Source organism: Diabrotica undecimpunctata, chromosome 3 (genome assembly GCF_040954645.1).
Source record: "Diabrotica undecimpunctata isolate CICGRU chromosome 3, icDiaUnde3, whole genome shotgun sequence".
Taxonomy (NCBI): domain Eukaryota; kingdom Metazoa; phylum Arthropoda; class Insecta; order Coleoptera; family Chrysomelidae; genus Diabrotica; species Diabrotica undecimpunctata.
This window is the reverse complement of record NC_092805.1, coordinates 122,617,682-122,637,084: the sequence shown is the minus strand read 5'-3', so window position 1 is coordinate 122,637,084 and position 19,403 is coordinate 122,617,682. Positions and strand designations below refer to the sequence as shown.

At 32.9% G+C, this 19,403-nt stretch overlaps 1 protein-coding gene across 1 annotated transcript in view; it reads right to left on the bottom strand.

Annotated features, from left to right (window-relative positions):
* Window positions 1–19,403, bottom strand: part of LOC140437354 (protein big brother-like) — a 201,695-nt gene that overhangs the window by 115,421 nt on the left and 66,871 nt on the right. Inside the window, exon 3 of the mRNA XM_072526835.1 lies at window positions 1,246–1,473. Coding sequence (XP_072382936.1) covers window positions 1,246–1,473 — 228 coding nt within the window. The remainder of the gene's footprint in view (window positions 1–1,245; window positions 1,474–19,403) is intronic.

Sequence of the window (19,403 nt, the reverse complement as noted above, 5' to 3'; positions counted from 1 at the left end):
TCACTTAATATAGCAAGACATGTGATATACAAATAATGGATTGAGCATTGCTAGAGGATTACGTACAAGAAATAAAGCAAGGAGATAGAAACTAAAAGATTGAATACTAAAGAACTCGTCACAAAATTTTTGAAATTTTAAACTTTATTTAAAAGTGCAGGTTTCATGAAGATACGAATATAAGTTATTCTTAGATATTGAATTTAAATGTTTTTAAAATCACTTATAAGATCAGTTAAAGGTACTAAATATAATTTATTTTATATCAAGCGTAATAATAACTATATACAGAGTAAGAACAACATTTTAACAACATTAATTATATTATATTCGTATAGTAGCGATATATACTGATGTATTGATAGTATTTTGCGTTTATAAGAGTTAGAAGGCTAATAATATATTAAAAAATATATAGATCTAGCTTGCAGAGATCTCACACTTGTTAATATTCTATCACTTATTTAGAGTTTAATGGATTGTCGTAATACCCATAAAATAGAGGCATGCTATAATAGTGTAATGATCTAACTCTGTATATAATTTAATGTATATAATAAAGAGGTGGCTTACTATTTAATATCTTACTCATTTTATTCTAAACGTAACACACGCCTTTGTTCATCACAATGTACACAGAAACAAAAATTTTGAAGCTAATGAGATTACCGTAATTGCGAAGATAGAATAATAAAGACAGCATAAATATCATAATTGAACCATCAAAAATATTTATGGTTATATTAGCGGTAAGAGGGTTATTTTGATATATTATACCTTATTATGACTTAAAAATAGCTAAATACCTTATCTTATTATTTTTAACATTATATTTGAAAGTTGTTTAAAATACGGATGAAATTATTTCTGAGTCGGTATTCCCCACATTTTTATTTGCTTTCACCTTTGTATTCTTTTTGACAGTTTTATTTTCTGATATGTTTTTCCTTTAGATTCACGGTTTTTCATTTTTATTGATAATTGGAAAACTTAACCGACAATATTACTAAAGGTTAATGGTGACGGTCTCTTAACACTACAGGAGAACTATCTTTAACCCCCAAGGATGTATATCGATGACCATACACTAACAGTAAGCAATATATATGGACACAATTTTGATAAGCTAACCCGAAGAAAAAAATGTAATTAAATAATACAGAAATCTCATTAGCTTCATTTTAACAAAAATAAAATATCTTAAAACAATTTCATATAGGATTGCCTTTGCATCCCGTGACGTACCTCGAGATCTTGTTCAGGCCTGTCTTGTCGGTAACCCCTTTGTTTGTCTTCGAACTCCCTCAGTCGCTGGTTGTAACGTTCGATTTGTTCCCGCAGGAGGGCGTCCTCTTGTGCAGCTCTTTCCTCGTTATATTCCAGGCAACCGACGCCATCCAGACGTTCGGTGTCTATCCAACCGCGCCACCTGACGCAAACGCCGTTCATGATGAAGGTGGCTTTAAGGTGGACCTGGAACAATAAAAAACCATTTGAAATATTGTAAATTGAGTTATTGAACAGAAGAATGTTTGAAGTATTAAAGTGTCTTGGCATACAGCAAATTAAACTAGGTTAAAAATATCCTTATCCCGATAGTGTGTCTCGCTCTATCACCCTTATGGTATACCTTATTTGCTTTTTATTGATTATCGCTAACTTCCTGTTTGTAGTAGACCTCTTATGTTCCATATGGCTACTCGGGTGCTATGGGTTATTTGATAGATTTATTATATGACCATTAGACGCTGATTTTGCATGCAGTGCCCATTGGTCCACATCTGCCTGTCATAAGTGCATTCCACACTGTCTGCCCTGGACACAGATCAGCGCCGAACAACATTCGAATTGCCAGATGTGTTATACTCAGTAGAAAAATTTCATTTCATGGAACAGATTGCTGTCTGCACCGCAGATTTATAACTAGTTGAATCCATATTCGATAAGCCTGTGAGGAATTATTTTCGTCCAGACTTCAATCACTAATGGTATAGCTGCTACGCCATGCCTTATCTTTATTCACATCTATCTAATCACACCTCTTCGTTTTCTTGAAAGACAATTCCGAGAGTCTTAAAACATGATATAAAAAAGTACATAGGTTACTCTTGATGTAGGGGCGAACTATATTGACTATGGGGATATACGGAAGAAGAGTTTATTGCTGATCTAAAAAATCTTTCACAAATTGAGTTAATACATCACTCACTGGTCGTTTTTTAGGTATCTTGAACTAAATCGAACAAAATAAGTTGATTCATTCATTCACACTTATGTTATTTCTGAATATGCTGCATTTTAGCTACTTAGGAATTAGGAAATACTCAAAGGTTTTTCGTATTATCTAAAACCTATTAAAGTATTTTATATAATGGTTTTAATCCCTTTGTACTAAACGTACATGCTATATAATAAACCATTTATACCATTTTTCGGAATTCGAGTATTGTAACTTACAAATTGTAGTTCTTTACAATTATTATTATTATAGTTCGAATCTCATTATATTTTCTAGAAATTTGAGTGTTATAAATAAATAATGTAAAACATGGCGCAGTAGGTGGTCAATCTACAGAGGTAAGTTATTTAAAATTGGGAAAACCCAGTGATCAATATATAACAGCTGGTAATATATAAATATGGTTATTCAGATATTCAGATTTTAGTTAATACATAAAGTAAAAAATATGAAATGAATGAAAACCAAAAAATATGCTTTTTTGCAATTGTTGTCCAATATACATTTATTTATAAAAGTTGTGAAAATATGCAAATGTATATTCAAGTATGTAATGCATAATTATCCGAACCCTACTGATAACTAATATACTATTATTGAGCTAACAAATATTTTGCTAAACCAGAAAACTCTATATATATTGGTACACTAAGAGCTAACCGACGAAGAAATTCCAAAGATGTTTTGTGATTTCCCAAAAAAAAAACTAAACGTATTTGAACAAGAAAAGGAAAAAGTGTCTGTGCTATGAAATCTTCTTCTTTTTACACTGTGGATATACTGTAATGTATAGGTATTATTCAAAACCCGAAGGCAATGATGGAATATAACGAGGTAAATTCGTCAATTGATAAATCTGATCAGATGATGTCGAGCTATCATTCATTAAGAAAATATCTAAAATGGATATATATATATATATATATATATATATATATATATATATATATATATATATCCTTGTGAATTCTCCAGCTTGGCCATAACAAAATTAAAATTACAGTTTCGAGAACAACTATTAAGATCCCTTCTTATTTATGAAGAGCCAGGTCATGAGTACAGTAGACTAACGCGAAGCTTTATAGGTACTTATTATTTATTTATTATTTATATTTTAAACAAGTTATATTATATTCAAATAATTTAATAAATTATTATATTTGCTCCTAACGCCACCTGGTAACATATCATATTAACAAAGCATACGTTGTTACTTCTGACAGACCTATCAAATTTGGACGAAATATTAAATTAATAATAAAATAATATTAAATACTAGCGGACCAACTCGACATCGAGTTTTTTAAATGAAATTTTTATTTTGCGAGAAAAATATACAATATATACAATGACCAGAAGTAAAAATATTTTTATCAATAACTCAAAAACTATAAATGATAATTTCGTGAACTTACATTTTTGAACTCTACGTTGAATTCTCTATTGATTTGACTAATAAAAAGGAAACCGGAAGTCGACCTCAAAACCGGAATGCAATTTTTAGTTCATCAAATGTCGACATGGATATCATTTAGCAGTTAATTTTGCATGCTGATCACGAATCCGGTGTCAGATTTGCTCTATCTTGACGTTTTATGCGCGTTTCGGGTCACTTCCGGTGTCGGATCGCAACCGGAAGTACATATTTAGATTCGTCTCGACGAGACCTTTCGATCCATATATACATTGTGGGGTCTAAAACTTTTAAAAAGTAAATTTTAACTTCCGGTCATCTCAAAACCGGAAGTGAATTTTTGTACCAAAAGTATATCTTGACAATCTCATACGTAATACTAATAATATTCCGAAAAAATTTTTTAATTATCTAATATGGTTTTTGAGTAAAGTGGTGGACAAGAAAAGGGCTTAGCTTTTTAGTATATAAGATCATTTGATAGTAATAGTATATTGTTTTATTAGAAGTCAAAATGATACCTTTTGTGGCGAGGCTGTACGTTTGACATTAAGCCGAGGCACAAGTCATTTTTACTACGAATATAATATACATACTATTTTTTTTTTCAAACGTCGCAAATAATTTTTATGTTACTATAGTTACTTCTATTGATAGTCACTTTGACAAATAAGAAAAATCACCGATTTTTGCGCTACTCGTTAAGTTTTGTGAACGTTTGTGCTTATTGTCGCCCAAGTCTAATTGTCGTCAAGGATTGTTGCCTACAAGTCCACTGCGATTTACGAAGCTTTTGAGGTTTTGACTTTTACACCTTTGTGCCTAGGCGTAAGAGTGCTTCATTTTTATGTCTAGGCGAAAAAATATCATTTTTATATTGCCAATCTGACGTTTAAAAAAAATTAATTATTGTATACACTAAATAATATGTTTATTTATTAATTAAAATAATAATTGTATTTATATGAAATTATTGTAAAACGAGAAATAAAAAGTCATAAAAATTTAAACAGATGATTCAATATTGTTATTAATTGGATGACATTTCTGACTTCAAAATTTTGACAATCGTTGCGATTCAAAACTTTTATTGAGGGATATTCTTTTAATTTTTTACTCCTAATTTAATGTCTTTATTTTGTTAGTTATTTTTCATGCAGTTTTTAATTTAAACCTGTTTAGAATAAATATATGATGACTAGAAACAAATTGAGAGTAGAGAGAAGTGAATCGATGTGAATAACCACTATTTTGTGACGCTACCCGTGATGACGCCATCCTGTGGCGCTAATTCCATGACGCTCGCCTCAGCATTTTTACTATAGAAAAAAAAATAATACAACACCTGTATAGAAACTTCGATTCAAAAAATACGGGGGAAAATACCAAAAAATCGTTTAAAAAAGATTGTAACTTATTGCCAATCTAAATACGACCGTTGGCAAACAGAAAACGAAAATTTGATCTACTACAAGGAGGTTGTATACCATCAACATGGCATATAGATATTTATACGCCGCAGTCGTGTATGACCTGTTATCAAACTGTTAATTCTATAATAATTCTGCATTAGCTTTACACTGCTTTGACTGATTACTTCTCGTTTTTGTTGAACACATAGTAATGAATATAAAAACTCATAATCCAAAACACTAAAGTAACACACAAAGGTTTAATCTAATCCACATTCAATCTCTAAAAATAAGCCACCTGCTTATAATATAAAGTCCTCTTTTTAATCCTTGGTTTAAGACAAAAAACCATGTCTGTTGCACGCTTCAGCAGATCTTGACCTGAATTAGTTTCCCTGAAAAAAGATATTACACTACTGCCCACCTCTTGTTACAATAAACCATTTTCACGGTAAAGATTCTTCATAATCACTCTTCCTGAATGAAACCGTACACAGCAAAAACCGGTTCGATTATTATAATCACAAAACGAGAAATAATAACGAAACACCCATCGGTTACTAAATGTCCAAGAAATCAATTACTTCTAGACCATAATTTTCAACATGAATGAATGGGCGACCAGAAAAAAATCAATTTCTGAACGGAGAGGTTATAAGAAAGTCCCCGGGTTCCGCTTCGGAGATATCTCATTTATTTCTTGAGAAATCCATTTTCAAGTTAGTACCGAATCTATGACATGGGCGCACTCAATTCTAATTTAGAGTATTTTTGTGGCTTTGAGTTGTATTTTTTTTTAAGAATGGGACAGACACATAATCGACTGGCAGAAAGTAGAATAGCTAAATATAGCAATCGGAAGAAGAAGCACAGATCACCCTATAAAGGAATCGAATAAAAATTTTATAATAGTATAAAGATCTATCTCTCATAAAATCAGGATGAAATTTGTCAGAGCACTTGTATTTTGAATATTTCTATAAGGGGCAGAAATTTAGTTTTTGTTGTTGGTGTTGGAGAAGAATGCTGCGTATAACTTGTACAGCTTATGTCACACGTTTCAATTCTTAACCAACTTGAAATTAAAAAAAGGCTGTCCACAACATATCTGCAGCCAATTCTATAGTTTTTTGGTCACGTGGTTTCCAGAGGAGACGACAATTTAGAGAGATTAATTGTTTCTGGAAAAGTTCCGATGAGAAGACCAAGAGGACGATCACTTTTTTCTTCTTTGTGTACCATATCTTTTCAGAACGTTGGTTACCATCACAGCTATCTTAATTTTATTCACTGCCACCCTAAATGGTGACCAACTACATAATCAGGCCAAATTCGGAATTCAGCGGGCCACTCACTCGGCGAAAACCTTACTGGAGCAGCTGAAATGGAGAACAATGGAGAAACTTTGTTAGAAGTGTTCGAGCAAATCATGATCCTCAGTTATAAGAAAACGATAAGAGAGGAGGAGAAAACAGTATAAAGAGACAGCAATATAAAGAGACTAAATAAAATGTGAGAAGTTTTATAGTTATCAATAAATTACTCTCACCAAGGTGTTAAAAAATATATACAGGCTCACAGTTGTTATAAGTAAAAATCAGACAATGTCCTCAATCAGTTTTTCACTAAACAAAAAGCTTAGACAGGAACGTCGTGTCTCTCCATTTTTAAAATCTACGTTCGCTTGGCAGCAGTACTTAAAGGTTGGAATATGGAAGCATACGAAATGGGTGTCGAGGTAAACAATGCCTGCTTATATACTCTGCAATTAATGGATGATCAGGTGATAGGTGCAAATGACAGGGGGGATTATCAAGTATGTGATGAGCAAATTAATCGAAGAATACTTAAAATGGGGATTGGACATCACTAACGACAAAACAAAGTATTTATCTAGTGGTTCGGAAGAAAAACGTAGTTCATCTTGTTATGAAAAATAACTTGTCAAGAAATAAAGGCTTGCCAAGCTTGCCTGGGAATAATATTTTATCAAACTGGAACCGATGACCGGAGAGAGTGTAGTGGTCATCGTGATGTCGTGTATTCACAAAGACAGACTTCAAAGATCTCTGTCTCTGGTCATTTTTTTGCATATGTCTTTTGCATTTTCCTATAATTTAGTCGATCCATCTTGGAGATCTTTCTCGTGATATTCGGCCTTCTACCTTTCCTTAGATTATAAGTCTTTCCATGTTTTCTATATCTGCTCTCATGTCAAGTATTTTAATTGTTAGAAATGAACCTTGCTGAAGAGCCGTTTAGCCGTTTAAGCTCATTTAAAATTACATTTGTCCCGTAGTCGGTCCATGGAATTCGCAACATTCTTCTTTAACAGAACATTTCAGTGGCGTCTATCTTTCTTCTTTCCGCTTGTCTTAGGGTTTAAGATTTACATGTGGATGTCAGTATTTTTACAGTTTCACATCTACGTTTTATTTCTTCATGTAGTGACCCTGTGTGTGATCAATGATCCCAGATATAAGTATGAGTTTACAACCTTAAACCGGCAAATCGTGGTTATGTGTAGATAATTGTTATGTAGTCGATCCACTATCATGATCTTTGTCTTTGATATGTTTAACAGCAGACCAAATATTACACTTTCGTTTTCAACCAGTCATATGAGATCAATTAACTCTTCTTGACTATTGGCAAGAAAGGCTGTATCATCTGCAAAACGTATGTTTCCCATATATATTAAAAAATTGAGGAGACAGTATACATGCTTATCTGATATCTTATTCTGAATGGAATTCATTTGAGAGTGTGTCAAGCACTTTAACTATTCCATAGTGTGTTCATATAGTTCAGTTGGGCAATGATTAGTTTAGAGCACTCAACATATCCAAATATATTTTCCTCAAGGCACCGCGTCACAGTGTTGCCATATTTTTTTTGTAAAATATGTATATGCATGTTTAAAATATAAAGTTACTTTTACGAAATTATAATTTGTGTTACAAATTTTGAATAAGTATAAAACTTGCCATTTTTTTTTTTGGAAAATGTATATGAAGGTTTAAAATATAAATTACTTTTACGAAATTATAATTTGTGTCATGAGAAGCTTTGAATAAGTATAAAACAGCATTCATAAATATTTGCTGTTACTTTAAATGCAGTTAAATATTGTAAATTATTTGACAGCACTTTCCACATCTTGTCTATTAGGACCTTCTTATTATTAGGTGCGAATGGTCAACCCCTACAATGACACTTTTGAATCATAAATTGTAAATTTTCGTAGAAGTTTTTATTGTATATGCATTTAATTATTATGATTAGTTTAATTAAAATCTATGAATTTTTATATAATTTCAATGCATTTCTATAATATTATGTGAGAGTATGAAAAAACTGAAGATATGGCAACTCTGACATCATTTAAGCTTATGTTAAATGTCAGGTTATGATGGGTGCCCTAAACTAATCATTGCCCGGTCAGTTATAAACGAAATTAAGTGTTTTGGTGCGCCTAGTATATGCCATAAGTGTTGCCATTTAACCCTTTCGAACGCTTTGCGATAATCTCTATACAAATGTATAGTGGGATATTGAATTCCCTAGATTTTTTATTATTTGTCTGTATGTCAGAAGGTGTTTGAACTTGGATCATTTCTCTTTAAAGGAGAGTTTTCAGTCTCAGTTTTGTCAAGTCGTCAGGCCATTGCTTGGAATGCCATATTTTGTTACAAACCAAGTGAAGCAATTTTATTCCGGTTTCTTCTGCGACTTTGAGCATTTCAACGCCAAAAAAAAAGAAAAAAAGGTTGAAGTATATTCAGAAGAGATACACTACAGATATTCAAAAGAGATTTAATAAGAAATTAAAACATTAAAAATCGCATGAAAATATCAGAAATGACCATGAAAGATATAGATAGAAAACGGTAGATTTGTTACAAACACCAATCGAAATCGAACGAATGACAAGTGGCTCACAAAACAAAGTCTGGAATGGCAAACTCCTAAACATAGTAAACGAGAAGGCCGAAAGCTAGTTAGATGGCCGGCATCCGCAACGCGATAAGCGCAAGACACTACAATTGAAGAAAATCAAAATAAAACGAGAAGAAAATCAAAATAAACCGAAAAAGAACAAGCAGGATTATGTTCAGCAATAAATTCTTGGTGTGCGAGTAATATTCTCTGGGTTAAAAAAAGAGACATCCTGAACTAGGTTTTGGCTCTCAGTATAGCCCTAATCTTATTTATATAATTTTCTTGTTGGCTTATCATTTGTATTGGATTCCAATATTCAATAAAATTAATATAATAAAGGACGATAAATTGTCATGGAAAATTAGAAAAACAAGTCATGCAATTAACTGATAAAAAGCCATTGTATCCTATAAACGAAATTCCCCAAAAGAATTTTTAAAAGCTTTAGTAGAACTAAAACACTTAAGACTTATGTCACGGAGGAACTCAAATAACTACCCTATACAAAAAAGGGGAGTTATGAAAGCCTTAACGGATTATGATAACCAAATAAGCGAACCTGAATACTTTTAGCAAGAACTGAAATGTCGAAAAAAGTGTTAAAACATAACCGACCTGCGTCAAGTGACTTCAAACGATATATGTCCAAAAAGAGTCATCATACAAAATCGATTAACAATGAGGTCCAAAAGTTAAAGCTTTCTTCTTACCATGTATTCATAATGTTACAGATTGAATTGGAAAAAACTCCACAAGCTGAACAATTTTTAAACCAACGAATATAATATAAGAAAGGCTAATAACTGTACTTGTAATTCAGTACAATGCAACAACAAAACGTAGGTTTAATACTCATTTGATTGAATACAAAAGGAAATGCCACCTTTTATACATACAAAGGGAAACAGAAGTTCTGGATCAAAGTGTCTGGGTTAGTTAAGAGACTCAAATGTTGTTCTCAATCATATTCTATTTCGTGTAATATGTTGATGCAAATTAACAGTAATTCATCATCAGTAGCTCGACAACCCTTTCTGGCTCCTGGCTTGTTCTAGGATTTTCCGCCATTCTGTTCTGTTACTTGCTTTGTTTTTCCAGTTGTTAATCAGTAAGCTTAAGTAAGTGTTTTCAGATCTTGTTCCTTTACAGTATTAACAGTAATTGTTAAAATGAAAACATTATAAACTTACGTGACTTTAGTAAAAATAGTCTCTAAATCTCACCATGTCAATTAATTACCTACAGAACTGTCAAACCGTACGATTATATCAAAACCATAATAGCATAAGAAATCACAGATATAAATAATTATATTTAGTTGGTCTAATCACAAAAAGAAAAAAACAGATTATAAAAGTTTATTGCTCATTAATACGTATATCATTTCATTTACAGTGCGACACTGACTTGACACAAATCTAAAATTGGACAAAATCCTAGAACTGCCGAAATAAATAGGGACATTAAACTGATTTATAACAATCTTCACAAAATTCAAGTCACAGCTACCTGTTCTCGAATTGTGCTCATAAAGTACAACAAAGCAAAAAGGGCACAAAAAGTCAAGCGAAAAACGTCAATTTACCGGCTTATCTTTCACTGCCTCGGACAAAGGACAATATCGTCTTCTCTCCGACAAATAAAGTTGTTTACAACGTTCCAGGAAAGTGAACATAGTGAAATATGGGTGTCATAATTGTCCCAGACAGTAGTTTGAATTGGTCCATAAGTTCATGAGCGTTCTTATAAAGTAAATATATATTTATTGATTCTGTAAATAGACACATTTTATATATTTGGATATTTGGTTTCTTTAATCTAAGGATATTGGCTACAAGAAAAAAGATCAAATCAGGCATATAATATTAGAGTAATCAGACATATAATAAATCCGTATCCTGCAATGATTTCCGGACCATCAGCTTAATGAGCCACATTTTAAAGTTATTTCTAAAAATTATACATCAAAGGATTATAAACTATGCGAAGAAAAAATCAGCCGTACACAGTTTGGTTTTCGGAACCCAGTGGCAGAGTTTCTCTTTAGCATACAAGTGTGGATTGTAATATTGGAATAAATACCTGTGATCTAAGAATTATTAGCAATCTTTACTGGAAACAAAAATCGTCTATCCGTACAGAGGCAGGAAAATCCGATGATATCAAAATCAAACGTGGATTTCGACAGGGATGTATACTATCACCCTTGCTGTTTAACATATATACTCTAAGGAAATCTTTTAAGAAGCAGTAGAAGATGTTGAAGCCAAAATTCGAATTAACGGAGAATATATCAATAACATCAGATTCGCGGATGACATGGTGATATTCGCTGACAGTTATGAAGCTCTCCAGGAGTTAATGATAGAATCACAGAAGTGAGTCAGAGATATGGACTTTAACTGAACATTAAGAAAACAAAATATATGATGATCTCTAAGAAGGAACAGAAAATTAATAGAATCAGTATAATTGGTTAACCAAGAGAACCTTGGTACGAGCGTTAATGAAAATTGGGACCATTCCCTAAAATCTAGGATAGAGAAAGCAAGATCTGTTTTTCAAAAAATGGCTAAGCTATTCAAATGCCACGATTTATCAGTACCCATAAAAATCAGGTTACTACGATGTTATACTGTTATACGTTGTTATCTTTCCTATACTGTTGTACGGAGTTGACTCGTGGACTCTCACAGACGCTACCTGTAAGAAAATTGAGGCTTTCGAAATGTGGCTTTATCGTAGAATCCTGAAGATATCCTATACCGACCACGTTACTAACCAATGCGTTTTAGCAAAAGTAGAAGGAAAAAGATGATCAGGAAGGCGAAGAATTTCCTGGCTGAAAAATCTACGTATGTGGTTCAACACGACAACCACAAGTCTTTTACCTAAAGGAATTTTGGCAATGACAACTATAAATATTTAAATTAAATGGCTGAAAATTCGAACTAATTTATTAGTATAAAATTCTGATATCTTACAAACTGTGCAGACATCTTGAGATCCCTAGTCTCTATTTCCCCTATTTGTCCACATGTCGTCTACCAGATCTTTAGTTCTTATCTCCTTTACTATTATATGTATGATGCCTTCTCCAAAACTCTTTCGTGGTGTACCGCATCTTTTTTTTATTTTATGCTACACTCTAATACTTTTTTTGGGATTATGTGATTCGCGATCCCTACATGTCCCTATTAAGTTTATTACCTTTTAAGTAATATTTTATTATTATCCACAAGGAAAATGGAATATTTTATTCTTACATTATTTAATATAAAAATCAGATATAAAAATTAAATTATGCTTAAATGCTAAAGTTTTTTGGCTTGAACAGTTGTCATTCAGCCAGTCTTAAACAACAGGAGCTTTATAACATAATTAACATAATAATAATAAGAATATCAAAATAACATCCAACATTCAGCCAAGTACCCCCCAATTACTTGTTTTTTAACTTTGTACAAATTGGTTACATCTTATGTAGCCCGGCGTATCTACCTAAACAATATCATAGAGCCTTAACAGAAAGGCTGCGCTAAGGGCCCCATGGGTTGCAAAGAACAACTTATTATCGACTCAGGCATAAACAGGCATACACCAAAAAAAAATAGAACCTTTTTACTGCTTTCATTGACCTTAACAAGGCCTTTGTCGATGATAATATAGTGACCTTTTTAAAACATATAATGACGGACTGGAAAACTAAAATTCAAATACCTGGTGAAAACAATATCGAAACTGAAGTTATCCTAATTAACCGGGGTCTCTTTCAGGGGGATACGTTGAGTCCACTTTGGCTCTGTCCATTATCTTAATCATCTGTTGTATATGGATGATTTGAAATTAATAAGGTGGTTTCCACTAGAAACCGCCTAGATCAGATGCTTTCTCAGATCAGAACTTTTTCAAATGTATGCACTTTGGACTAGACAAGTGCCATATACTCAATATAGTCAGAGGATTCGATATGGAAAATGGCCAAAACATCGAGGCAATGGGTGAAAATGTACACATATCTCGAAGTACAGCAAGCACGCAAAATTGACCATAAATTAATGAAAACTGATCTAACTTCTGAGTTTGTGCGAAGAGTAAGACAGCTAAATCGGTCATATCATAATAGCAAAAATTTGTTGAAGGCGTTAAATATATACGCCTGTTCAGCCCAAGAAATCATCCAACATCTTACTGGGGGCTTCCAGGCGTTTGTTGGTACTATTTTAAGATCGCCATGACTCAGTAGGAAATATTAGTTACCAGGAATTACCCAACAAACTGGGGCTTCTCCTAACCGATTATCTCCCTTATTATCAATCCGTCCCTGACAGAATGCTTGAAAACGACAACTACAAGCTATACTGAGACCTCAGTGTGCTCACAGACCAACCAGTGGCACATAATAGACTAGGTCTCATACTAGTTAATAAACTTGGGCAAACAACACTAATAGATATGGCGATACCTAACAACAGTAATCTGTGGATTACATACAAAGAAAAGATCGCCAAGTATAGAGATCTATAAAAACAAATAAGGAGACAGTGGAGAATGGAGTACCCATACAGTATTCTATATATTATATTTATATAATACTGTCTATTCTATATATTCTATATTATTCTATCTACTACTGGTGTTATTCCGAAAAATCTCCTAGAAAATATAAAACAGCTGGTTCTAAGTGAACACCTGTATAAGACTATGTAGAAAATTGTGCCACTCTCGACGTCCAGATGAGTAGGAAAATTTTTGGGAGATATTCCAACGTACCAAGTTACCTAAGACTGGATAACACGGAAAGAGTCCCATCAGAGCTCAATTCTTTCTTACTTAGCTGATCTGTGTCAGCTAAGTAAGAAAGTATATACTGTGTCAATTAATACAACTATGATAATATATTTTTTTGCCACTACAGTAAGACATAAACTCAATTCAACACTTCGGAGGTTTACATTCTCTTAGAGTAATTTTTTTTCACCTTATTTTTATTTTTTTAATCTTTTCTTTTTTTTCAGATACTTTGCTATCAGACAAAGAGGTTGCCAAACAGTCAAACATCTTTTAATTCAGTGACATTAGGAAGAGAAATATTAACAGGGAGTAGGATGTTCTTGTCCATCAGTGTTTTGATTAAAGTTTTTGGTTAGCTGCTTATACTTTTAAAGTATGATTTTTTTATATTTTTATGCATAAAGTTATTTGACTTTTATTTATTTATATTATAAATTAATATATGACAGAATAATAAAGCCTAATTACATGTACGAGAACTAATTATATCAAAAGTCCTTTCCAACCAAACTTCCGAATAAATTATAACATTAATTTTCATTAATTCTGTCATTTTTGTCTCTAAATTTCATTTAAAATCTTTCAAATTCTCTTAATGACTCCTAACATGACTACACAATAATAACCCTTACCCTTTTAATTTTTGTAACTGGTTCCTAAACTGGCTCTGTATTCATCCTGATTATTTTTTTGCAAAGTAGCTGTCTAGTGCTCCCGAAACGCCCAGTTTTCTTTATATATTAGAGAAAAGGGTTGTAGGGTAGCCGTTGGCTATCGCGGATGGTCGTTACCGCCCTTGGCCCAGCATGCTAGACCTCCATATATTATTATGTAAAATTTTTTTTGTAGAAATAAAATGGGCGGAGACGCATAAATTGTCAAACAATTGGTCGAGGATTGCCCAATAAGCTAGTTTCGCAAAGAGAACTAAAAAAAAGTCTATTAAATGTGTAAGCGCAGCAAAAGTCTGAATTCTAGATAAATTCGAAATATAATTTGTATAATATTTAAAAAAACAACTAAATGAATTGATTTTCGTACCTAGCTTTGTTGGGAATTTCCTTCTTTTCATCAATTTTTTTTCCAAAGTGTCCTCATTTCATAGAAATTAGTTATAACATTAGCGAATTATGGTCTATTTGCAGCACTTTTTGTAGCTGTTCAAACAAAACTTACTTCATACCGTCCTAAGCTTGTTCTACTTCTCACTCTTCTATTATATTATAGTATCGAAGTGATCGACTGGCTTAGTGCAGAGGACTACTAAACTAAGACCTCGAATCGAGTACTATTATCTTTACTAATTAATCCAGATTGGATTGGCTATGGATGATGGCTGTGCAAGGGTGAGAAGGCGACGTGGTGAAAGACAAAATCCTCAATATTTTATGGAAAGACTTGTCAACACACTGTTGGAATTATAGTATATGGAGCTATTGCCTATGAAAACAGGCCACCTTTGGTGTTTATAACCGTTTTATATTACATCCAGCAGATGGTGAAGATCTACTTTATATACGTATACTTCCCAACTCATTTATCCAGAAAAACAAATATGTATTGGTTAGTTATCAGTGTAATAGTGTCTGGGGACTCGGAAGCCCTGCCCTGAAGAAGACATCACAGAGGATGTCGAAAGCTCGGCACAATGATAATCGATGCGGTTCAACCCGGAACAATGTTGACTTTAATATTAATTCTTGTAATAGTATTAATCTTAGCTCTAGGTTTAATTGTACTAACCGCGGAAATCTTTCGGAACATGACCTATATTACCTAATATTACCGGCAGATATAGGCCAATTTGTGCTATCTTTATTTTCTATTATTTTATATAATATTATTTCTATAGTTATTTTTGACATATTATTATTTATACAAATGATAGTACACTAATACAAGACTCAATGACGAATATTAATAAACTTAAAAAAATATGAAAAATTTGTATTATTTATAAGAATTTAGCAAAGATTTTAGAGACATATTCTAGGACCACACAACAAGGAATATTTCGCTGATTGCAAAAATCATTTTCTGAGAATATCATGCATTTCAAAATAATTTTAGCAAACAACAAAAAAATCAATTTTGCAATCATAAACCCGCCAAAAATGTGGTCAAAATACAACAAGAATTACATACATTGTAAACATTTATAGCCGATGGTCGCGTTCACAATAGTAGAAAAGCGTATAAATAAATTGCCCAGTCCACATTAGTTTGAACACATTACTTTGAAGTCGTAAAATTGCATGCCGAAGGTAACAATTAAGCAAATTCTTCAAGCCCAGCGGGCTGCCATTGTCAGAACGGAAGTGACCATTTGACCATTTGCTGCCTATTTAAACTAATTTTGCATTTTATTGTTGTTTTTGTTACACGCTTCCAATAACCGTGTCGATTCGGTCTTTCAAAAGATTAGTTTTCAACGTGGAAACGTGTATTCTACATTTGGTTTGTTTGTGTAGGTGTTAGGGAAAGTATTATATAATTCTGAATTAACTTTTATGCAGTAGATATAGAAAGTTAGGAATTAAACTAAATCGTTTCATACGAACTATTTAGTTATAAAGTTTCTAGTTGTCAAAGTCAAAAATCATAAGAAGAAGAATCAGTACCGGCAGAAAATAAAGCTAATATTAAATGAAAGAGGAAAAGAAGAATACAGCAAGGGAAACATTAGACGAAACCTCAAGCAAAAGAAACGAGGAATGGTTTGACCAATATTGCCAATAATTAAAAAATAGCAAAAATACAGCTAGACAGAAATGTCTAGCTGTATTTTTGACATTTTCCGTTTGAATACAAGAGCATATGAAAAACTAAGAAGGGATGCGAGGAGAATATGTGGAAGGAAAATGAAAGAAATATTAAACAGAAAAATACATCAAATTAGAGACTATAATACATGAAGAGAGACTAGGAAATTTTACAAGGAAACATGGCAGGAACAGTGTCCCAGAGCAAAAACGGGGGAATTATAAGCCAGAAAGAGGAAATAAGGAAAAGGGGGAAGAAGCATTTTTAAGAGCTTTTAAACCTAGAAAAGAATAAAACACATAATTATAATAGTCAAAGAAAATCAGACAACCGAGATCAGACGAAGAATAAAACTAGTATGGGCAGCATTCGGAAAAATAATCTTCTTAGGCCATGTTCTTAGGGAACATCGGCGACTCCCCGGCAAACGAATAAGTACGTAATGAGTTACGTAAAGAGCAGTGAAATATTGCTTGGTATTAGAAATATAAAAAAATGCAGAAAAACAAATAAAGAAATACGTCAAAGAATTAGAGTTGCAGATGTGTCAGAACGTATTGCAGAACTGTAATGGCAATGGGTAGGATATGTAGCTCGGCAAGATCAAACCAGATACACAACTAAACTGGCGACCAAGACAGACAAAACATAACGTCAGAAGACCTCAGAATAGATAGTTTGATGATATCAAAGAGATGCATGAAACAGGTGATTTTCTAGCACAGGAGAGGACAGCATGGAGAAATATAAAAGAGGCTTATGTTTAGGAGTAGACAGAAAGTAGCTGAAGAAGAAGAAAAATTAGATTTCGTGATATGACATAGATTTTCGTTATAAACGAGAAGTGTAGAACTTGTTTTAACAGTTAACCAAACACGATTGTTCTCATTATTCTAAGACATGTTTTAACAGTAAATATTAAAATTTACCGTTTTTAATGGGAATAAGCCACAATTTTACTTTAAAATAAGTTAAAAAGTTAATAAGACACCAGCCAACTAACCAACGTGTGGGTGTAGTTTCGAGTAGTGGCCATAATGTTTCCGGAACGTTAATTATTTATTGATCGACAATACGTCGTTTCAATTTACAATTTTAATATGTAATTTAAGCATTTAATATGTAATCTAAACATATCCACTGCTTGGTGATTATTAGCAAGTACTTCAAAGTTTACTGAAGATAATCTGATAAGACCTAAAACGTTCGTTCTGAACAATTGTAATCCATTTAGATTTTTAATTTAATGTTTTATTAAATATTATACCAATTAAACTTCACAATTAACTTTTTACTTCATGGTGAAGTTTTTTAACTACTATGGTATACAACCAACCCCCGAGAACTTTCTCACTGTAAGTTTTTTTAAACCCTGTTTTCATTCTATAGTTCAGATATAGGCCTCTCCCAATTTCTTTCATGCATCTCTGTCCTGTGCCAGAGATTTCCAAGTTGATCCTACAGCACTTTTAATGTCATCTCCGCATTTGGGATCTTCCTCGTGATTTCTTCGCCGCTAAGTCTCCAACTCCCCTTTTCTCTGTTCCGTCTACCATCCTCGAGGCGTTCGTTGTGTTCAGCGTGTTTTATTTCAATGACGCCACTTTTTCAATAACATATTTTACTTTTGTCCCCTCCCTAATTGATAAATTAGTTTGATAATCTCAAAGTGAAATGTCCAGCATCTATCGTTATATGGCTCTTTGAGTATTTCTCAATATAACTTTTCCAAATTTGCTTTAGTGAAAAAAAATTGCTCACCAAAGCAAAATTACTTATTACTCATATAAAAAAATGAAAATTATGTGTAGATTGAAACATTCGAAGAAACCGTTTGGACTAGACGTTTCCAAACTGCCAGCTATAAGATACTTTCTGCGTACCCTAAATCTATGTTTTAGACTTCTTCTTCTTCAGTGCCTTATCCGGTCCGGATGTTGGCGATCATCAAGGCTATCATGGTTTTGTTGACTGCTCTGCGAAACAGCTCCGCTGAGGTCATCAAACCATTGTCGGAGATTTTTCAACCACGAGATGTTTTAGACACAAACAATAATTATTAACCTGTAGTTTTAGACAACGCTCTGTATTTTCGCAAAATCTGAATGTTCTTAGGTCCCCTTTGTGATTGTTAACCCAAAGGCTCTCTCATGTATACGTTATGAGAGAAACACTATCTCTAAGGCTGCAGTGGTGTAAAGCTATTGTATCCGTCATTCCTATGCAAGGAGTTTGAGCTTTTTGCAACTCGATTATTGATTTTTGTTCCACCAAACTAAGCTACATTACGAATAACGGTTGTCAGACCGATAAGAATATATCCGACCCATACGAAATAAAATAAAAACAGTTGAACTGGACTTTATGAGAAGATGTCTACAAATCAGCAGAGCGAATAGAATAAGAACAGAGGAAATATGGAACAGAATGGAAGTAGAATTACAAAAAAGTTGGAAAACAGAGCCCTGCAGTGGTACGAGCATGTACAAAGAATGCCAGAGCATAGGTGGCCGAAAAGAATATTAGACTGGGACCTGCTGGGAAGAGGACGGAGAGGAAGACTTGCTACAAGATGGAAAGCATACATAGGAAATGCTATGATAGATAGAGACCTCAGAAAAAGTAATTGGAAAATAGAGTACTGTGGAGGATGAAAACGGCGAACTTATAACGGGAAAAAGCCGAAGAAGAAGACCGATAAGTAATTATGTATCTGACAGACCGTTCATAAATAAAAGATTAGATTTTAGATCATTTTAGGTACGGATAATAATGAGAGATTAAACCTATATACCTACAATACCGATTAAACCGATGTACCTTACCTTATGCAGAAACT